At 49.8% G+C, this 22568-nt stretch overlaps 2 protein-coding genes across 5 annotated transcripts in view; one reads left to right on the top strand and one right to left on the bottom strand.

Annotated features, from left to right (window-relative positions):
* Positions 1-892: 892 nt before the first annotated feature.
* Positions 893-2842, top strand: YDJC (YdjC chitooligosaccharide deacetylase homolog). 2 transcript variants are annotated; one of them, XM_070626883.1, is made up of 5 exons: positions 893-1165; positions 1255-1414; positions 1588-1687; positions 1755-1932; positions 2087-2842. In XM_070626883.1, the coding sequence occupies exons 1-5, from the start codon at positions 1002-1004 to the stop codon at positions 2169-2171; spliced, it is 687 nt and encodes a 228-aa protein (XP_070482984.1). In that variant the 5' UTR covers positions 893-1001; the 3' UTR covers positions 2172-2842. The 2 variants fall into 2 exon arrangements, with proteins under 2 accessions (XP_070482984.1, XP_008535660.2); XM_008537438.2 differs by having other exon boundaries at positions 906-1165; positions 2146-2842.
* Positions 2843-6529: 3687 nt separating this feature from the next.
* UBE2L3 (ubiquitin conjugating enzyme E2 L3) overlaps positions 6530-22568 on the bottom strand; it is a 50798-nt gene continuing 34759 nt past the window's right edge. For all 3 annotated transcript variants that reach the window (XM_070626884.1, XM_070626885.1, XM_008537437.2), the window contains 2 exons: positions 14255-14441; positions 6530-8546 (listed from right to left, as the gene is read on the bottom strand). In XM_070626884.1, coding sequence (XP_070482985.1) covers positions 8392-8546; positions 14255-14441 — 342 coding nt within the window. In that variant the 3' untranslated portion in view covers positions 6530-8391. The remainder of the gene's footprint in view (positions 8547-14254; positions 14442-22568) is intronic.

Raw genomic sequence — 22568 nt, 5'->3', positions numbered from 1 at the left:
ACCCGGGCCCAGAGGACCAAAACAAGCCCACAGCTTGGGAGGCAGGTCCCAGCTCTACTACTCCTGGCAGGATCACTTTGGGCAAGACACTCCTCTTCCCTCAGCCTCAGTTTTCTCATCTGTAAAAGAGGAATGACATTACCAGTCTCACAGGTTGGACACAAATACTGCACTTTCCACTGGGAACATCAGAACAGCCACATCACAACCAAAACTCTGGCCGTCAGCCATGGTGACTGTTCATACAGTCATCAGCAAGGAAAGCTTTTCTTAACCACAGAGAAAACGAGATTACGAATGTAAAAGTTGTAGCCTGGCACAGAGCTCAAGAGATGGAAACGGGCTAAGGCTTTCTCAGATGAAGCCATTAGTAAACGTGTTTCCTTTCATTTTCTTATTGCTTAGAGCTTTACAAATCAAGAAAAAGCCTCCTCTTAGATAAATCAGCAAAAGACAAATAGGGAATTTGAAAAAGAAGAAATATAATAGTTAATAAAAACATGCAAAAATTCACAGTCACCATCAAAAAAATGACACATTTCAAGAATGAGATAACATTGATGTGATCATTATCTTCTCAAAAAGACACAAAAAACTTTGGGGTAGGGGTGAAGAGAAATTGAGCGTGTTTATTTCCTTAGAAAAAAACACTGCAAGGACATTACCCAGAAAGTGAACGATGGCGATATCTGGGAAGAGTAAGAGATTTTTTTCTTCAGGTTTTCTTTTCTGTATTTTTCATATTAAATATCAGTTTTGCAGTCACTGGAAGTTCCACATTGTAATAAACCCGGCCATGCTCTGGTGAGGGCTGAGCACACCGGATGGTGATGGGGGGTCGCTGCAGGGCCACGCGGGGACCTGTAGGTGGCGAGAACAAAGACGAGGTGCAGCCGCGTCAGGGCGTGTGCGTCGGGGCGGGGCCTCGGGCTGCGTCCCGCGGCGGGGCGTGGACTGTTCAGCCCAATCCCCTTGGTGCCGAGCCACCCGCCGAGGCACCCATGGCCCGGCCGCGCGTGCGGCTGGTCGTCACCGCGGACGACTTTGGTTACTGCCCGCGGCGCGATGAGGGCATCGTAGAGGCCTTCCTGGCGGGGGCTGTGACCAGCGTGTCCCTGCTGGTCAACGGCGCGGCCGCGGAGAGCGCGGCGGAGCTGGCCCGCAGGTGAGGGGCGGCCCCCTACGGGGTCCGGGCGGGTTTGGGGCGCCGCTGCCGCGCGGCCGACTCTGCTCCCGCTCGCGCTCCGCCCGCAGGCACCACATCCCCACGGGCCTCCACGCCAACCTGTCCGAGGGCCGCCCGGTGGGCCCAGCCCGCCACGGCACCTCGTCGCTGCTCAGCCCCGAAGGCTTCTTCCTCGGCAAGATGGGGTTCCGGGAGGCAGTGGCGGCCGGAGACGTGGACATGCCCCAGGTGCGGAGGTGAAGGCCCCGCCCGAGGGTACCGTTGAGCCGTTCGGTGCAAGAGAGGGCGCTGGATGCTTGCCCGGCTCACACACTGGAGCAGTCCCGCGGAAGCGCGTGCAGGAGGTCCTCCTCGGCAGCTGCTTCCGGACCTTCAAGGTGCCTGTCGTCCTCTCCTTCCAGGTGCGGGAAGAGCTGGAGGCCCAGCTGAGCCGCTTCCGGGAATTACTGGGCAGTGACCCCACTCACGTGGACGGGCACCAGCACGTCCACGTGCTCCCAGGTGCGTGGGTTGGCGCCCCCAGGCCGGGTGGGGGCCGCGCTCCTCCCTGACGCCGCCCCGCCCGCAGGCGTGTGCCAGGTGTTCGCCGAGGCGCTGCAGGTCTGCGGGGTGCGCTTCACACGGCTGCCGCTGGAGCGCGGCGTCGGCGGCTGCACCTGGCTCGAGGCCCCTGCTCGCGCCTTCGCCTGCGCGGTGGAGCGCGACGCTCGGGCCGCCGTGGGCCCCTTCTCCCGCCACGGCCTAAGGTGAGGCCCCCCACCCACCCTCTGCCCTCTGCCCGGCCCAGGTCCCAGTGCGTCCCGCTGGCGATTCACCTGGCCAGCTGTGTCTGTTTCTCAGCCTCTACCGGGGTCAGGCGTCGATCGCGTCGCCTCTACCCCGGATCCATCCTGCCCCCAGTCTAGCCCTGCCCACCGCAGTCCTGCTGGTCCCTGCCGCTGATGCCCTGGCATCCACAGGTGGACTGATGCCTTCGTGGGCCTGAGCACCTGCGGCCGGCACATGTCTGCTCACCGCGTGTCAGGGGCGCTGGCTCGGGTCCTAGAAGGTATACCCACAGGCCACACGCTGACAGCCGAGCTGATGGCCCACCCTGGCTACCCCAGTGTGCCTCCAACCGGGGGCTGCGGTGAGGGCCCCGACGCTTTTTCCTGCTCCTGGGAGCGGCTGCATGAGCTGCGTGTCCTCACCACGCCCACACTGTGGGCTCGGCTTGCCCAGGATGGCGTGCAGCTGTGCGCCCTCCTCGACCTAGACTCCAAGAGACCCGGGGAGGGCGTCCCTGGTGAAGCCACTCTGGAAACCTTCCTGGAGCCCTCCCCACCCTCACCCTGACAGCCAAGAACCTAAAGCCTGTCAGTGCTCAGAAAGGGGGCCACGAGTGAGCCGTGGCGCAGCCAGGAACCAGGCTCTAGATGGGTTCTGTGACTTATGTGGGGAGGAAACTACCACCTCCATGCCCAGCTCCTCGTGGCTCAGAGTGGCAGCCCGAGCTTCAGCAAGCCCTCCTAGCTGCAGGTGGGCTGGCCGTGACATCTGGGTCTGGGGGCTGCCAAGCATTTGGTGCCCTTCACGACGTTGCCATCTAAGCACCTTCCTTGTTTAGATGTACTGGGGAGAGATCACTGTATAATAAAATAACGTGTGTCTTGTAAACCTGGGTAGTTTATAAACTGTGCGCAGAAAACCTTCATAGACACAAGGAGGGACAAGAGCAACTCCTCCGGGGCCCACACCAGGTCACTATTCCAGAGAAGAAAAGAAAAGCACACTCCATATGCTGGTTTTGTTCATGCTTAGGTGGGTTTTATTTATTATCTGGGTGGGGGGGATTGGGAGAAGAATGACTCACCAGGCTACTTTTTGGGAGATATAATCTGAGTTTTGATTTAAAAAGAAGTCACCTATTCTAAGTAAGCAGCCCTCTGCCATCCTAGGGGAAAGGCTGAGGAGGTCCTGCAAGCTCACAGGAGCACATTTAAGTTTTTCCAGAAGGGACAGTCTCCTGCGGAAATGGTATCCTGGATTCCCTGGGGCCCTGGTGAAGTGTGGCTACCCCGTGGGGCCCATGTGGCTTGCATCAGGGAGATGCAGGGAGCAGATGGGGAAGAGGGTGGGGAGTTCTCGAATGCACAGAGTTCTGCCCTGCTCCAGAGGATGGAAAGGCAGACGAAACACCACATGGTCCTCCTTGTCTCATGTAATTGCACCTAATAGTGCTTATGTGGCAGCACCAGTGTCCCCATTTTACAGACCTAGCAGTGGGAGTGGCAGAGCAGGGCTTCGAAGCTACCTGTTCAGGTATTTGCCATGCACTGTGCCAGGCATGGAATCCGGTGCCTAAAGAGCTCTATTCTGGCCTAGGCAGCCTTGAGGGACATGCTGCTTTCTGAAGGGGTGAGGGCAGGCTCTTGCTCCTCCTTCCTGCCTCCACCCCCGAGGTCCCCACCACAACTGTGGCTTCAGCCACCTCTTTTCTGGCTCCGTTTTCCATCCTGACCTTCCCTTGACCTTGGCTCTACTAGCCACAGGTTCCTTCCTCCTACTTCCATACATGGCTGTGAGCTAGAAGCACTGAGTTTGGGCCCTCCTGTTGCCTCACCCTCACCTCCTCGACTCAGCCCAGTGGGGCCTGGCCACGCTCCTGCAGGCTGTTGGCTGGAGTTGGTAGGGGTGGCCTGAAGGCAGCCTGGTGGCATTGAGGCACCTCCCTCGGGGGGTTCTGCTGTTCTGAGAGGAGGAGGCAGCTGGCTGTGTGGCTCTGAGGCTCAGGATAGAGGTGTGGGTAGACAGGAGACACACTTGGGGGTCTGCCCAGATGCTAGGTGAAGCAGTGGGAGTGGCTACTGTCACCCAGGGAGGGAGAGGGGATGAGCAAAGATGAGGGCCAAGAGCAGCCCTAGGGACCAGGAGCGTTTAGGAGCGGAAAGGAGAGGGGGCATGAGCAGATTGGTAGGATCCTCAGGAGGCTGAGGTCCACCTCGCAAGTGGAGGAAGGTGATAAGGCGGAGGACCAGAGGCAGCACAGGGCCCGCTGCAGAGCTTGTCACTGGCGCCTCACCAGGGAGACGAGGGGTATTTCTTATGCCAAACCTGCTATGTACTGGATGGCTCAGGCAAGGTGGTTTCTGTTATCCACCCATTCATCATTCATGTTTAGAGGGTCTGCTCTGTGTCATGCCAGGGCTGAGTGCTGGGTGGGACACAGCCCAGCCTGCAAGGAGCTCACAGTATGGTACATACTCATGGGGTGTGATCCAGGCTGCAATGGGGGGAGTGGGGAGAGGAACACAGCAAAGTGTGAGAAGTGTGAGGCCAAAGCGGGGCTCCTCACAGCCAGGACAGGTCAGAGCATGCTCTCCGGAGGAAAGGACTTCCTTCCCTGGGCCTTGGTTATGGCCTCTGCACAGTGCTGGGTAGTTCTTTCCACTCTGATCTTGAGGCCCGCATGGTGCCCCCAGGAGCCCAGTCTGCGAGCAAGAACATGTTCCCATCACCCAGGAAACGGCCATTTACCAAGACCCACCTTCAGCTTGCTCCTTCTTGGGTTGGTGCCATTCCCCCAGGTTGCACGAGGGAAGCAGGGAGAGGAGGAAGAGCCAATGCAGGCAGGGCAGGAAGAACTAAGACCAGCTCTGGCTTCGCCTTCGACCGGGTCAGCTGGCTGCTCTGCAGGGTGGGGCATGGAGATGCTGCCAAATGAAGCAGTGAGAGCAGGGCTGAGGCTACCAGCCTATGGACTTGGCAATGAGGAAGTCCCAGGGTCCTAGCCAAGAGGAGCCTCATGGAGCCGCAGGGTGACAGAAGCTGGCTACAGTGGGCACAGGAGTGATGTAGCAGACACGTATTTCGAGCTGAACAATTAACAGGAAAGTGAGGAAGGCAAGAAAATGGTGGCTCGAGTTCAGGGAGTTGACAGAGGGTCCTGTGGGCCTCTGGCTTTGGGGAAGGGGGACTGAGGCTGTGTGTGTGCCCAAAGGAACCCGAATGGTGGAATGCAACAGGCTCTGGAGCCAGACTGTGTAAAAACACAGGCCAGGTGCCCTTGGCCAAGTCACTGAGCCTGTTTCCTCCCTTGTGAAAACAGAGATAATGGTGCCCATGGGGTTGAACTTGAGATTCACAGAAGACAAAGTGGTAGGACATGGCAGAACTCCCCACTGATGATCAAAGGAAAGGCCGGGCTCCTTGTTTCCTGGTAGAATGATACCCCAGGAAGGTGCCCTCCTGCAGACCTAGCTGACAGGGCAGGCCTGGTCTCAGCTGGTGTCAATTCCAGACAGGAACTCGGCTGGCTGAAGGGAAACAGTGTCACAGCCCGGGCTGGGCCAAGTGCTGTCAGCGCTACAGCCAGCAGTCAAGGGATTCAGAGGTGGGTTTCTGGCCCCACCGCGAGGCAGACCCTCATTATCCCTGTGGCCACCCTTCTCAGGGTTCCAGCCTGGTCTTCTGCTCAGTGTGGGTAATCTCGGTCTCTTGGGCTGACAGGTGGACTGTACTGATGTACATACATAGAGGTTGCTGTCCCCTCCCCAGACACCCAAGGAGTCCCTCTGCAGGCCCCAGTGGTCTGGACTCTCCAGCCTTTTCCATTTCCCGCCTCTGCATGCCTCTTTTGGACAGGCTGGGCATGGAGAGAGAGGAGCAGGGAGAAGCTGCCTCAGACCAGGGGCCTGGGCTCCCCTCCCCCATCTCCAAGAGCACAGAGCCCTGGCACTGCCCATCCCCGGTAAGAAAGAAACCCACACAACCAAACCAGTGTTGGAGAGCGTTTTATTCTGGGCAGCAGAAAGGGATCGCAGCATCTTAGAAAGCCTATTCTCTGCCATGGGGGTGTGGGGTGGGCGGGAAGAGGGGGAGGACCCAGCGCACTTTGAGGAACCAGGCGGGTGTGAATTCCTGAGTGGGCTCCGGTCAGCGGTGGCTGCTCGACAGCTCTCCCCCTCTCCAGAGGACCCTGCAGTTTGGTTGGGGGGCAGCCAGGGCTGCCCGTCAGCGTGCTCAAAGCCTGCCCTGAGGGCTTAGTGACCACCTGGACGAAGTCCTTGGCTGCTGCCCGGCTGGATGGAGCAAGCTGCCCAGGCCTGAGGGAGGGACCCCCCTGCTGCCTTGCTCTTGAGGGCCTGGTCTCTGCTGACCACGGCAAACCATGGGGTACAATGTCAGGGCTGAGAGTCCCTGAGGGACTGCCGGCTTTGAAAAAGGTTTCCTCCAGGGGTGAGCAGAGAAGCGAGGGGGTGACAGGCGGGCAGAGCTACGCTGGTAGAAGTACAAAGCAATGGGGCAGTTTCCGAGAATGGCAATATTTCTGGATTCAAAGAAGCAACAAGAACAAATGGTGGCTTGTTTGGATAGCTTCTGACAGAATTTGGCATTTTATTATAAATCTGCATGTGAATGAAATAAAGTCCATCATCACCTTTCTGCTAATGATGAGACAGATGTGGAAACGCTGGCCCGGCATTCTTGCCCTCCTGGGCATGCGGGAGTCTCCAGAACCTGCCTCTTGCGTACCTAGGACTAAAGAAGCTGAGTTCACTGACACACCTCAGGGGCCACGCGCCTGGACAACTAAACAACGTTATGCTGCCTACCCTACCCATCGCTCTCATTCTGCACAGATAAAACCAGGCTGTCTTACAGGTCTGTAAGCCCCGGAAAGATCTCAAATTATAGAACTAAAATGAAAACAGAAAGCAAAATTTCTTTAAATCATCTTCTCCACATCTAGTCCCCCCGAAGAGCCAAGAAGGGAAGCCGCCAGTAGCAGAAGCAGAGTTGGTAACAAACAGCATTTGGACCATCGGCTTCCTCTGGGTGTCAGCAACAAGTATTTTCTACTATTTCGGGGACGGTCCCACTTGCTTTGAAAAGACATTAACATTCAAATCCTTACAAGTTCATCGGATGATAAATTCTAAGGTCAATTTTTATTTCTACAAAAAAAGGCAGTCAAAACAATATAAAACACATGTAAAGGATATTAATGAGTGAGCTTCAAGTGGAGTTTGACTCTGCAAAGGCTGTGAGTCCAGAGAGAGAGGGAAGGCCATCTTGTTCTTGGGCTGGGCTGGCTGGCTGCTCCGGAAAAAGGGGCCAGCAGGGCGCCGGCGACCCCAGGCTGGTGCCGACCACAGTGGAGTCCTGCCAATTCCAACCCCGCAAAGGGGCAAACCATGCCGAGGGAGGGCTGCGGCAGGGCTGCCGCACTGAGGAGTTGGAGAGCGAGCTCCACGCCACGTTTGCATGGAGCTTGGCGACAGGTGAACGTGGAATTTCAAATGGACATTCTGGCTTTAGCGTTGTCTGCAGTGACCAGCCCATCTTCTAAAATGGCTGCAGGGAGGGGTGCCAACCTTTGGCCTCAGGAGCCTCTCTGGTGAGAAATTCCTCACACAAGTGCAGTGTTCTCTGGCTGGCAGGCCCTTCCCTGGGGTCGCCACAGACTTAATATTGCAGGGTTTTCCCAAGCAGGCCGCCCAGGCTGGAGTTCAATCATGCACCCAGACCTCAGGGTTTGCCCATTTCATCAACATTATTGTGGTAACATTGGCCAGATTTTTACACAAGAGCTGAGCCTCCCTTTTCACAGCTTTTTTTTTTTTTTTTTCAATTTTTTGGAGGGCAGGAAGGTGGCTGTTGGGTTGTTTGTTAATTTCTTTAAAGGGATATTATAAATTGGAGTCAGGTGAGTTAGAACCAACCCCCACACTGGGCAGTCCCACACGGGAGAAGAGAAGCCACCAGAAACACCAGAGCCATCTCTTGTCCTTTGCGGAGGAGACGGGGCCCAGGTCTCGGGAGTGAATGAGTGAAAATAAACTGAATGCGAGAAAGTGGGAGTTTCCAGGCTGGGGAAGAAGGGGTACCACAACCTTTTTTTTTTAACGTTATGGGCTAAATGTAAATTGAAGATTTTGGATAAATTTGGATAAGAAAAGAAACATCATTCTTTTAAAGTAGATTGAAGCAGTGATTTTTAAAACAAAGAAAGCAGAACTAGAACATCTTAAATTTTTAATCCTTTCTTTACAGGTTACCTAGACCACTTTTGATTAAGAAAACTGTAGAAAGTTAGTAACTGCCACAAGCGAACGCCAGGCGGTGGCCCGTGTCAATTTTCCACAGAGTCCTGCTTTGCGGGGTGTCTGAATGCACTGCTCGGGGTCTCTGCTCACACTTGCTGGAATCAATCGTGGCAGATTTTAGTCCACAGGTCGCTTTTCCCCATATTTCTTTGTAAACTCTTCAGCGTTCTTACAGAATTTTTTACGGTCCTTAGAGTATTCTTCAGCTAGGTCAGCCCGAAGCGGGTGCTCAGGCTGGGGGTCGTTCACCAGTGCTATGAGGGACTGGATTACTGCCAAGAAAAGGACAAGGCATCACTGGTTAGAATCGTCTCAGAAAGGGCACTGGCAAGAATGCAGCTCTGACTTTAACACTGATTCTCATCTATGTCCTTTTAACACAAAGCAGCCTCCTGTTTATCCCAAATTCTAACCAGAGCACTCAACCCATTTTTCCTCTGTAATGAGATGAAAGTGATGGGTGAGAAACAGCCAACACTACGAGGATAACTGTTCACAGTGATGTCGCCGCCTCCTCTGGGAAGCCGTCCTGAACTGACACAGTGGGATGTCTCAGCCCACAGTCACTCCAGTCCCTCTCCAGAACTCTGGGAGACCCCAGGCTTAGCACTGATACCCCCTCCTGCCACCCCCCCCCACACACCCACTCTCACATAGGTAAAGTGTCTCCAGGGCAGGGGCTGGGTGATGTGTCCCAGCACCACGCTCAGTTCAGGGTAGTTTCAATAAAGGTGTACTGAGTGAGCAGGAGAATGAAGGGGGAATGACAGGCCTGCGCCATGTAAATGCACAGAGAGCCCACCACAGAAGACCTCTAGGAGCTTCTGAACCAGCCAAGAAGGGTTCACTTGACCCACCCTGTCTAGCCACCCGGAGGTTGATAACCCTCAGTGGCAACATACTCTCAATTCCAAAGGCAGGAGTCACACCGATGGCTCAGGGTGGGTTCCACAACACTCCCCGGAAGTGCAGTAAATCCCAGATGTACTGGAAGGCAAGCCCTGGGATGAGACCACAGGGGACTAGGCGTGGGGGAGGGGATCAAAGGGGAAGCATGGAAGGGCCAGGAGTCCCAAGCGGGCTCAGAAGTGAGGTGCAGGCAGCCACCACACCCTCTCACACACATTTCCCCTAACTCTCCCCTGATCCCCGGCAGGACCAGCACCCCCAGAATGCTGTGTCCCTTCCCACCGTCCCAGCAAAAAGGTGTCTCTCCTCTGAATTGCCAATGCCACAGACTCCTTTATTGGAGGCCTATGCTTTTCAGCTCAGCATTACAAGGAATGGATTAAAAAGCTCTTTGGTTTGCTCCTATTTCCGTAACTTCAAAACCACTGGTGGGCCCAGCCCCATGGCCGAGTGGTTAAGTTCGCGCGCTCCGCTTTGGCAGCCCAGGGTTTCGCTGGTTCAGATCCTGGGCACGGACATGGCACCACTCGTCATGCCATGCTGAGGCGGCGTCCCATGTGCCACAACCAGAAGGACCCACAACTAAAAATATGCAACTATGCAGCGGGGGGCTTTGGGGAGAAAAAGGAAAAAAAATTATATATATATATAAAAAACCACTGGTATTCCATTGTCTGCCATATAGCCACATATAGCCTACATGATTATTTACTTAATATATTTCTTTAAATCACTAAAAAAGATTTTTAAAGGAAATTAAATGTAACTCAAATGTTAAATCACTGACTTGCCATAAACTGAAGGCGTGCGTCAATAAACATTAAAAGGAGCACCTGAGGCTCCCTCCTGTCCGCCAGCAAAAGCGACCACACTGGAACAAACGCTCTTCCAAACAGCCCTTTCCACAGCTTCTCTAACGCTGCCCCAGCCCACTGGCGCGCTGCACGTTAGCGCACTCCACGATTCCCCACCCCACGCTTGACATGAGACTGCTCCATTTTCCATGGCTATTCTTGACTGTTTAGAAACCTGAACCACATTTGCCTTACAGCATAAACAAGTGGCTTGTTGTCTTTTTCCACAGTTAGAAATGGCTCTGGAGCAGAACTGCTGCTTCACGAGCGTCTCAGGAACCTCACGGGGCTCTCAGCTGGTTGACTGCTTTGTGAGGGACACTGATGAGTCTTCCAGTTTTCCTGCTTGCCCTCCGTTATGGAGGCTCAGGCTCTCTGCTTCTCACTAGAATCATCTTAATACCTAACATATTAGTCTAAAACCATCCGTTAGTTATTAAGACTTGCTTTTCAAAAGATATTCACTTTGCAAGTCTGCTATTTGTCTATTTAATTCTTTTCTGAGAACTTGCTTTTACTTATTTGATCAAGTCTAAATATTTTCAAATTGACTTAGTAGTTCTGATGAGTATTTCATTCTTTCTCTGTTCCTTTGGATGCCTTTCTGGCTCCTCAGCTAAACTATAATAAAATCCAGCTGAGCTTAGCTTGGTTCGATAATGAGAACATTGACACCTATGACTGCTTTTCAAACTACAACTGTGGCCCCATCCCGTCATTGTTCACATATACGACAGCACGCTCATTAGATTTTCCAAAATGGTCTAGCCCTGGTTTCTTGATCTCTTCCTTGACCCAAATATTCCTCAGAAGCATTTCTTTTCCACCAAAAGGTAGGGGCTTAAAAACATAATCAAGATTTACCTCCTAGTCTCATTGTATATGATCAGAAAATAAAGTCTACAGTATTTCCTCATTTTTGTTCTTACTGACGGTTTCTTTGTAATAGAGGATGTAAACAATATCTGTAACTTCTTCCTTGTCATGGAGATCCCAGGGCTCCATTCACACAGAGTACAACGCGAATGGTGCCTTCCCCTCTCCCTGAAGGTGTGCAGCACAGTAGCCTGTGGAATGTGCTACAAAATATAAGTCTATTAATCTTATTCTGTTTATTAGATTTCCTGAGTCTTTTTTTCTAAATTTTATCTACTTGATTTGTTATAATAGCATAGAGGGGACTGAAACAATTTTTGAACTGTTTGATTTTTCTCTTCGTATAATTTTGTGGTTATGCTGTTTGGTACATATAGAGACAGTATTATGCTGGCTTTGTTACTGACTGTATTTTACCTGGCAATTCTCAAGCAACTACCAAAATAAGACCTTGCTCTGTTGTTAAGATATCTACTAGAACCAGACATACTGCTGAACAAACTTTCGTTTTCGGGGGCCGGCCCTGTGGCCAAGTGGCTAAGTTCACGCACTCTGCTTCAGTGGCCCAGGGTTTCGCCGGTTCAGATGGCAAGTGCAGACATGGCACTGCTCATCAAGCCATGCTGGGGTGGTATTCCACACAGCACAACCAGAAGGACCTACCAACTAGAATATACAACTATGTACTGGGGAGAAGAAGAAAAGAAAACTTTTTGTTCTCACATACCTTCTTCTGATATTATTGCCAACTCCCACCGCCTTTCTCTTTGATACAGTTTTGCCTTGTTTCTTGACTTTTCTCATGCTATTTTTTCTCAATTTTTAGTGTTTTAGTTTCTTTCTTTTTATATTCACCAAAAAAAAAAAAACTCTTTTAAAGATATACAATTCAGTTTTTAGTATATTCACACAGTTGTGTGACACCACCACTATTTAACTCCAGAACATTTTCAACACCCCCAAAAGAAAACCCACTCTCATTAGTAGGCACTTCCTATTCCCCCTGCCGCCAGCCCCTAACAAACACTAATCTACATACATTTGTCTATTCTGGACATTCCACATACAGTTGATTATTTGCAGTAGTTATGTACTATAAAGTTGCAATGAACGCTGAATTATAGATGCTGAACATGAGTGACCGCAGGAATGACCAGCTATAGAACCACCCAGCTGAGTCAAGCCAACTTACAGAATGAGAAATAATAAATGGTTGTTACTTTAAGATGCTAAGTTTTGAGGTGGTTTGTAACACAGTAATAGATAACAGAAACATGGGAACATGTCATCAAGTGCCAGGGGCCACATTCCTGATGTATGTATGGATGAGATCAAGGCCACACCAGAAAGAATATACAGAATGATTTTCTAGAAAGAAACTCTAGAAAGAAACTAGTAGTTCTGCCCATCACTGCACATAGAACAGCACTCTGTACCAAAAGTGTTATCTTAAAACACCAAAGTCAACAAGTACATTTTGCAAAAGAATGAAAAGCCCCTCTTAGGTTATCTATTTGAAAAAAAAAAAAATGCAGTCACAACCTGAAAAAGCAGAGCATTTTGACTATGCACCTAGATCTGAAGATAGAAAGGATAATACTGACACAGCCCTCTCAGGCAGCCAGCCCCTGTAAGAGGTGGCAAAGCACTTTTACTTGCATTCACCTCCTGCAAGTGCTTCTACCTCTGGTCCCCCACCCTCCCACCAGCCCCAGTTCCCAGGTAAGGGAGGAACCCATCTAACTCTCTGTGGCCTGGCAGTCTGAGGTGCAGGGTCTGGTACCCAGCCTGGAGGGACTTCCCCTCCCTAGGCAGGCTGTTTAATACACACAACTCAGCAAGGGCTCTGGGAGTTGTGTGAGGGGCTGACAAAGCATTCCTGAACAAATGCAGCTATAGGCTTCCAACAGAGAAGTAGGAATTTGTATAGGAAAAAAAAAAGTCAGATACGTGCACTCAAGAACTTTGTTAAGCTTTTTTTTTTTGAGGAAGATTAGCCCTGAGCTAACATCTGCTGCCAATCCTCCTCTCTTTGCTGAGGAAGACTGGCCCCGAGCTAACATCCGTGCCCATCTTCCTCTACTTTATATGTGAGACGTCTACCACAGCATGGCTTGCCAAGCGGTGCCATGTCTGCATCCAGGATCCGAACCGGTGACCCCCGGGCCGCGGAAGCAGAACGCGTGAACTTAAGTGCTGTACCACCAGGCCAGCTTTTATAAACATCAATTTGTACATGAACAAGCCAAGTCCACTGGAGATCTTTCTATTCTGACTTAATGTTTAGCACCCACTTCTTTCTACTACTAAGCTGTGGGAGCCTGACGGATGCCTTTCATGGTGATTATTTCAAATGGGTGAGGCTCAACTTTCTATGTGAAAGGGTTTCAACTCCATCTTCTAGAAGTTTCACTGAAAAATGACTATTTCTATCAGTCCGTGAAAAACCACCTGCAGCCTTGCAAATTCCAGGCTCATCTACTCTCTTTAATCTAAGGAGACCATATAGTGGTTCAGGTAGTTACTTTTAAGAAAGCCACCAAAAATATGAGATTAGGACTTCAAAAGAAAGTTCTAGAATTAAAAAATAAAAACCAGACACAGTCCATAACAACATCTAATTACTTCCAGGGGACAAGAGGGAGGCCAACCACAATAGTGAATCAAGTACTTTTCCCAGAAAATTGAGCATGTGCGTGTTCACACAGTGAAGCCCAGAAACATGGACACACACAACCACATCCATTCCAGGGAGGTCCAGGCTGGCTAAAACCAACTATGTGCTTTCATCTGGACACACGGTCTGACCGTGTCCCTCCCCCAACACCACCCACTCTGAGCCACTGGCATTCTACTCCCCGCCAGGTGGCTTTGGCTCACACCCTTCTTTTAGCCTGAAAGGCCCTCTCCAACCTCCCTTCCTCCTTCAAGTCTAACTTTACATACTAACTGCTGTGTGAGGCCACCCTGAACACTACTCCCTTTCCCCCTTTCAGGCAGCCCCACAATCCTTCATGAAAACCTCCAGGGACAGTGCCCACACCACCTCACTGCACAGGCATAAATGCTGGGCTGCTCTGTCTACGTGTGACCTCACTGGGCTGCGAGCACAGGAGGGGCCTCCTCCAATACCTGTGTAGGTCAACAGTTTAACTAAGACGTGCCAGGCCCACGAGGAGCGGTGGGACCTCCGTAGTACTTCTGTGTGCACTGGAGTTGGTAAGGTACCATTTCTCTGGAGTTGGTGTGACATGGCATTAGAAGAGACTGGGGAGCTCCTGCTCCACAGCAGCATCCCCAGAAGAGCACAATCCGAGGAAGACACAAGGAGCACACCTTACCTTGGTCGGTTTTGGTTGCTGGCTTCCAGTTTTCAGCACTAATTACCGGCAGACAGACCTGCCCCTTTTCATCAATGTTCGGGTGATAGATCTTTGTTTTAAATGTGATCTTCGGTGGTTTGAATGGGTACTCTGCTGGAAAGTTGATTTCGATTCTGAAGGCCCCCTTGTCATATGGAGGGTTGTCCTAGAGGGAAAGAGGAGAGATCAAAATGAACACACCATGGTTCACAAACCTGTAGCTGAGACAGGAATGTTCTAATTGTTTACTTGAAAAGGGGAACCAATGATCCATCAGTATTTCTAGAGCAAGATGTCTGCTAAGCTGTGAAAACGTCTAAGATTTATGTTCCAGTTTATCTTTTTTTCTTTAACAGACTTTATTTTTTAGAGCAGTTTCAGTTTCACAGCCAAACTGAGCCTCCCTCACTATCAACACCTCGCGGCAGTGTGGGATATTTGTTACAATCTTTGAGCGTACATCAAGGCATCATTATCACACCAAGTTCAGAGTTTACATTAGGGTTCACTCTTGGTGTGGGACATTCTATGGGTTTTGTATGGTATCACACATTATAGTTGGAATCATACAGGATACAGCCTTTTCAGACTGGCTTCTTTCACTTAGTAATACTCATTTAAGGTTCCTCCACGTCTTTTCATGGCTTGATACCTCACTTCTTTTTAGCTCTGAATAATTCCATTAGCTGGATGCATCACACTTTATTTTACCCATTCATCTATTGAAAGACATCTTTTTGCTCCCAAGTTTTGGAAATTACAAAGAAAGCTCCTATAAACATCTGTGTGCAGGTTTTTGTGTGAAGATAAGTTTTCAACTCCTTTGGGTAAATAGGAGCATAAATGCTAGATCATATGATAAGAGTATGTTTAGTTTTGTAAGAAATCACCAAACTGTCTTCCAAAGTGGCTGTACGATTTTGCATTCTCACCAGCAATGAGAGCTCCTCACTGTCACATCCTCCCCAGCATTGACATTGTCAGTATTTGGATTTTCGTCATTTTAATAGGTGTATAGTAGTATCTCGTTGTTTTAGTTTACAATTCTGTAACGATATGATGTTGAATATCTTTTCATATGTTTATTTGTCATCTGCATACCTTCTTTGGTAAGATGTCTGTTCAGACTTTTTACTCATTTTTAATCAGGTTCTTTGTTTTCTTATTGTTGAGTTTCAGGAGTTTTTTGTACATTTTGGATAACGGCCCTTTATCAGATATGTGTTTTGCAAATATTTCTTTATCTTTTTTGAAGATACGAAGAGTTATACCAGAGGCACGTGACAACCCAACCCGGACCACAATAAGCGCCGACAGGCCAAAGAGGTGGCCTGGACTCCAAATCCTGGCCAGCTTGGTCTCCCTTTGGTAGAGCCAGCATCCAGATTGGGATAGCTAGACCCTAGAGAGCTGAGCTGGCCCCTAGCTGGTCACCAGGCAGGGCCAGAACCATGCCCACCCCAATGTCCCTAGGACCACTCAAAGATCTATCCTCAGGGCCTCGACACTCTGATGGCCCCACGAGCCTCTGAGAGATGCCCCCAGAAAAAGAGCCCCAGCCTCTGTCTCCACCTCCCCCATCTGCAGAGCTGAGCAAGCCCTTCCCCAGTATGCTGGTTCTCCTGGTCCCAGCCATGTCACACTCAATCCAAAGCAAGCCAAGCTCCGCAGAGTGCCCAGGAACACTCCTGGCAGCCCCCACACCACAGCCTTCTTCCTTGTGTCCCGGTCTAACTGGGCATTCTCCAGCAAAAAGAGTTCCCCTGCCGGGGAGAGAAGTTGGCACACAGCACGTCTCCACACTCTCCATGTTCTATTCTTGCCCAGGGAAGGAAGGCACGGTGCAGAGGCCTTCAAGGACAGGTAAGATTAGGGAAGGCTGAAGGGAGGAGAGGCCTTGCAGGCAGAGAGGACTAAAGACTAGGATGGCAGGGACTTGGAAGGGACAGCATGAGGCAAGACAGGAGACAGAGCAGGCAGTGTGGCCGAGGGGCTGCATGGGGCCTGCCTGAGGAAAGGCTGGGGCCACGTTTCGGAGTCTGATCTACCCCCTCAAGCAGCTGGATACACTATGCGAAGATTCATCTGTGGGGAAGCGCATCAGGAAGGTGGAGACGCAGGGTCTGGAAGAGGGTGGCGACACTAGTGAACAGTCCAGGCCGAGTGCACCTGTGTAAGCAGACAGGACCCCCACCCCCCCCCACCCCCAGGAAAGGTGAGGATAAGATCGGATTGGAAAATCATTTTCATTCCAACAAAACGTTCCCTAGGCCCTTCTTTAGGGAACACAGAATTCTCTAGAACACTGTCCAGAAGTTAAAGTGGCAACAGACCCCTCCCAGGCCTTGTTCTGACTGCCCAGCCTGAGTCACTCACTACCTAGGAGAGCTCAACTCACAGTTACCAATGAGTTAATGGAGGAACTCGGAATAGTGCCCTTCGGTTTTTAAGGAGAGATTAAAAATTTTTTTTTCCCTAAGTAGAAATCAGTCACTTACACTGCTTGAGTCATGTAAAAAGAGCTTTCCTGTAGGACTTTCGGCTGGTAAGATCTGCTAACTTTGTTCACTCATCGCCCAGGCTTCATCAACTGCCCCTGTGCCCGCCATATGCTGGGAGACAAGGGTGAGCCCGGGCCAGGCAGTCCCAGTTAGCAGTTCTAAACTTGGCCCTGCCTTTTCCCAGCTGGACGCGCCTGAGAACATCACTGAAAATCTGTAAAGTGGGATGACAGTAGTCTGCACCCAGAGATGTTCTGATGATGAGATGAGGCTGTAAAGTCCTACGTGCCTAGCACACGGGCAGAAAGCAGCTCTGTGGCTACAGGGGGCAGGACAGGCCGAGCCCCTCACCATACAGGGACTCAACTGACGTCGTCTTACCTTCTCTGAGCCTGTGTCCACATCCGGGACTCTGTGGATGACCAAAGGAGTGGCCTGAGTGTGTGCAAATCACACAGACTGTCCATCCATCCCAGGGATTTTTGTTGAAGGAGGTGTGCAAAAATTAAACACAGAATGTACCTTCTGGATAAAGGCCTAAAGCTCTACAAGTGAATTTTCGACATTCTACAGCTAAACTTACTCTGTGGGAAGGCAGGTCAAAAACTATGAGGGACCTCAATGAGAAAACGCAGTTTTGTTGTAGAAAAGTACTATATAACTTTGCACGAATCTGCCTCAAACTCAAGATCAAGCTGCAACATCACTTCGTTATCAAACTAACCAAAGATTTCAGCATTTTTATCTTTGCTCATGACCCTGACCAGTGTTTTTCTGTTATTCTTTCCTTTATTTAGCTTTGCAGACCCTTCAGCTAATACTGCTGTGCCAAGGAATCTTTTGAGATATAAAATTAATTTCTTCTGACAATTTTACGTGCTCTATATTAGCTCTGACTTTAAGCTTCACTTCTCTCTTTCCTGAGGGTGCTGCGGGTGATTAGCCAAATGTGTATATTTTAAAACCTCATTCAATCCAGGTCTAAATTCCAAGACTCTTTTTATCCACTTCCTCTTTATGTAAGAAAGTGACTGGTTTAAAAATGTTTATTGTTTACTTTATAAACAGTATGGTTGAGAAAAAGAAAAATAATGTTTGTGCTAAGAATCCACATTTCCCTCTAGTTGTTACATGCATGTGTGTAAGATGTGACCACTGTTTATCAAGCACTTACATAGGCTATGTGCTTTTCTTTTCTTTTTTTGTTTGACAAAGATTAGCCCTGAGGAAGACTGGCCCTGAGCTAACATCCGTGCCCATGTTCCTCTACTTTATATGTGGGACACCTGCCACAGCATGGCTCGATAAGTGGTGCATAGGTCTGCACCTGGGACCCAAACTGGTGAACCCCGGGCCACCAAAGCAGAACGTGCCACCGGGCCAGCCCTATATATATGCTATGTGCTTCTCTGTCTCATGCCCCGGGATTCAATCCCCCAACAGCAACTCTCAGGCAGGTGCTGTCATCACCTACTTTTGGAAATGTGGCAAGTGACGGGAAGGTTGAGTGGCTGGCCTAAGACCCCTAAACTCAGGCTTCCTCTCCTGTAACACAACCCACTGAATATGCAGGCATCCATGTGGGCCCATCCTTGTCACCTCTGTGGGACATGGGGGTGAGGGGAACAAATGTGCTGATGCTCATGCTGCTTGCTGTACCATGAGTAGTAAACTGTCCTTTGTCTCTGTCCAAAAAGTCTCATATCTTCTGGTATCCAGTAAGCTATGGCAGCCCACCTTGTTAGCTTGTAAATAGGGTAAAAATCTCAGATCCTTCACAGCTCTTGACCCCAACCTCCCAAGGCACAAAGCCATTTTGTGACAACTAAGACCAAGAGGAAGCTCTTCCACATATGGCACCAAAACCACCTGGGGCCTTTCACCCACGAGTCCTACTTCTAACCCTGTGGGCAAATCTAATATTTCCTTTCCATGGCAACCCTTCAAGAATCTCAAGACCCCACTGCACCCCGTGTCTTCTCTTCCTCGAGTGAAGACCCAGAGTCCTTCAACCATCCCACAGAAGAAACAGGTTGTTTTGTTTTTTTAAGATTTTATTTTTCCTTTTTCTCCCCAAAGCCCCCCGGTACGTAGTTGTGTATTTTAGTTGTGGGTCCTTCTAGTTGTGGCATGTGGGACGATGCCTCAGCATGGCTTGATGAGCCCGGTGCCATGTCCGCATCTAGGATCGGAATGAGCGAAACCCTGGGCCGCCGAAGCAGAGCATGCAAACTCAACCACTCCGCCAAGGGGCTGGCCCCAGAAGTAACAGTTTTGTGTCACCACTGTGACTGCTGTCCTTGTGATGCAGTGAGGACACCACACAGCTCTCTGGCAGCAACAGAGGAAGTCAGGCCAATCCTCCCACTCCCTGATTTGGACTGCTGCCACAAGGCGTGTCCTCACAGTGTGTGCACAGCTGACTGAGAGCACACACAGGACTCATGGCTGACTTGATGTGAACAGGCAGATCCTGGTTTGGAACTAATGAACGTGCTGTCCCTTCTCCATTCTAAGTGTTAGGGGGACTGAAGGCTCCATGCATCACTACCACTTCTGCCCAGCTTGGTGGCGACTCCTCCTCAGCAGCAGCCTTTCCCCATGTCTAACCCTTTTTCACACAAGTTAACAAAGCCTGAGCTTTGCTACCAGGAGGACGTCAAGCCCAGAGTTCAGCTGTCTTGTTATGGAGGAATGAGGGGTGGTGGTCTGCTTGCTCTCAAACCTTCATGGTCCACCCTAGAACCTTGTCAAAAGCTGAGACAAGCTCCTGGGTCTTCTGAACACTATGTCTTCTTACTCTTTGTAAATTGTAAAGTATTTATTCTCTCTTACCTATTCTGAAAACAAGCCTCCTGGTTGCCTGAATTACAAAACCTGCTCAATTAGCAGATTCACCTTGTGCTAACTTTGCTTTCTGATGACTTCTTTATACCGTTTTCAACAATTTGGATTGTAGGACTTTTCATAGTATAGTTCTTTGTCAATGAATACTCCAACATTAAAGAATTTGATCATATTCCCTTTGAAAAATAATTTTAGGGGGAATAAGTATTTTTAGAACTGGTTTTCCAATCTCTTATGATCAAACTACTATCTGATTATATGTAAATTTAAAATCACAATCTCCATTAACTGAATTCAGCAAAGAACCTTCCCTCCTCTGAACTCATATGCACCTGTCATGGCATAATTCACTGTCCCCCCAAGAATGGAAGTAACTTTATTGTTATTTTTCCCAGAAATATAACATTCACACGGAAAATGTAGTATTAAACATTCTATCCCCCAGGATAACAGCTGTGAGCCCCTGCTGCATGGCCAGGGTATGTTCTCTGTGGACATCCACAGCACACAAAGGCTTTTTATCCTATACATCTATATACACTAGTCACACAGAGTTACAAAAGCAGAGTCATACTGTCTATATTCTTCCGTAACTTTTGCTCATGCTGCTGTACACTGTCTTCCCCTCTTCTGTTAGGCCACACCGCTTGTGGTGGAGGCACACTCGATGTTTAAGAGACCATTGACTCTACGAGGGCAGTGTTGCTGGGGCTTTTGTCCACAAAGCCTATGTGTGGCTTGTGACGGGAGCTCAGTAGCCCCTGCTAACATGGAGGCACGCTCTTTCTCCTAAAAACAACCCCAGTGTCCTCTGAGATTGGCAGCAAAATTCTTTTTTATCTGTGGTTCTATGTCAGAAAGCAGGCTCCTCTCATTTGGCCTCGAGCATTACAGCCGCAGGAAGGGAGAAGGGAGAAGCTACAGAAGAACCGCAGCAAAGCAGAGAGGAGAGGGAACAGAGGCCAGCGCTGGGCCCCGAGGGAGGCAGGGCTGGGCTCCACCTGAAGGCCGGAAGGGCAGTGCGGAAAGAATGGGGCTGGCAGGGGAGGGCTTCAGGTGCAATGGGCTGTCACATGAGGAAGAACACAGACAGGAAGGGGAGAGATCTGAATCACAAAAGTAGCTACAAAAGGTGAAAGAAGGAAACCAGTCAAATGTGCTCCGGGAGGCAGGGCTGGAACTGAGGGAAATCTTCCTTCTTCTTTGACAGAAGAAATAACCTCTAACATTGAAGGAGTTTTTATTTTGTCCCCAGCACTGTGCCAAGTGCTTTTAATCAAGAACACTACCCCAATCACCAAAGGCCAACAAAAATAAAAAGGGGGGAAATCCCCCCAAACTGCATCATAGATATCCAAAAGCCATATAATGTCAGCAAGTTTTTAGGTTTTGTTATAAGTGGAGAAAATGAGTTTTTTTAATTTAGTGTATACAATTCAGTGGCCTTTAGTGAATTCATAATGTCATGCAACCACCTCTCTCTAATCTCAAGACTTTTTCTTTGCTTCAGAAAAACACTCTGCATTCATCAAGTAACAAATGGAAACCAGAGGCAATAAAACTTTGTTCAATAAATTACATTTTTGGAGGCCAGCCCGTGACCAAGTGATTATGTTCCCGCGCTCCGCTTCGGCGGCCCAGGGTTTCACTGGTTCGGATCCTGGGTGTAGACATGGTAACGCTCATCAGGCCACGCGGAGGCGGTGTTCCACATGCCGCGACTACAGGGCCCCACAACTAAAATACACAACTATGTACTGGGGGGATTTGGAGAGAAAAAGCAGGAAAAAAAAAAGAAGATTGGCAACAGTTGCTAGCTCAGGTGCCAATCTTTAAAAAAAAAAATCACGTTTTCGCTTCAGTGGAAGCTGAGGGAGCTTGGCCTGAGGTGGCTAACTTTCCCAGGAGGGAGAGGAGCTTGAGGTTGAAGGAAGGACCCCCAGGTAGAGGGCAGGCAAGCCAAGAAAGAACACACGTTGCTTTCTAAAATCCAGCCTCTAGAGTTACTAAAACAACATTCTTTCCTATCAGAGAGAGAAATTCACGTTTGCTGTAGAAAATGTGGGATGTGGGCAGGCACAGAGGAGAAAACACATTGTCCCAGTCACCTCCCTGACAGAGAACTGGGGCCAGCACCCCAGCACATGGCCCTCCTGCCCCCTTTTTCCTAGGTGAACACACACATACACCTACACACATTCTCCCCCACTCTCTCTCTCTGGGATATGGTGGGGATTTGTGGAGCCAGAGCCATAACCACCTTCATCCACCTTGTAGCTGGTTGCCACCGTCACCCTCATCACCTGTGCACGCTGATCTCCCAGATCTTCATAGTGGCTGCAGCATATTTTACTGTCAGGATATACCACAATTTCTTTACCACTACCCCACTGTAGGGCATGAGCTTTGTTTCATTTGTGAAGACAATGTCAATAGTATCATGAGTGTCTGTGACAGCATTAAAGAACACACATACTTTTTTATTAAAAAGCAAAGCTACCATGTATTCCCAAGATATTGTGGCCAGTGGCCCTAGTTGCTACAGGAAAGCAGGGGTGACAAGGCTGTAGGGAGCTGCTAGGAGATGGTGGCAGCCCCCATTTTGGGAAGCCACAAGATCCATGATGATGTTTTCAAAGGAAGAGGCAGCCTGTGTTTGTCTAAGACAGAGGGAGGCGGTAGTGAAGGTCCCTTGCTGTTCTGGTGGGATCCGAACGGCATTCTGGTCACCTGTCTTCTCCATTAGTTCAGGAGATGCCTGAGAGCAGGGACTCAAGGCATCCTCAGAACCAGCCCTCAAACATTTGCCAACTGAACTGCTAAACTATGAGATTCTTGTCTTGATTATAAAATCATCAACACTGGTGTTAATGTTATTCTTTTGAACATGGCCAAGAATGTCAGCTCTCAGAATAATGGTTTAACATACCTGGAACACAATGACC

This window comes from Equus przewalskii, chromosome 7 (assembly GCF_037783145.1).
Source record: "Equus przewalskii isolate Varuska chromosome 7, EquPr2, whole genome shotgun sequence".
Lineage (NCBI taxonomy): Eukaryota > Metazoa > Chordata > Mammalia > Perissodactyla > Equidae > Equus > Equus przewalskii.
Note: the sequence above shows the minus strand (reverse complement) of the source record. Positions and strands in the feature narration are given on the sequence as shown.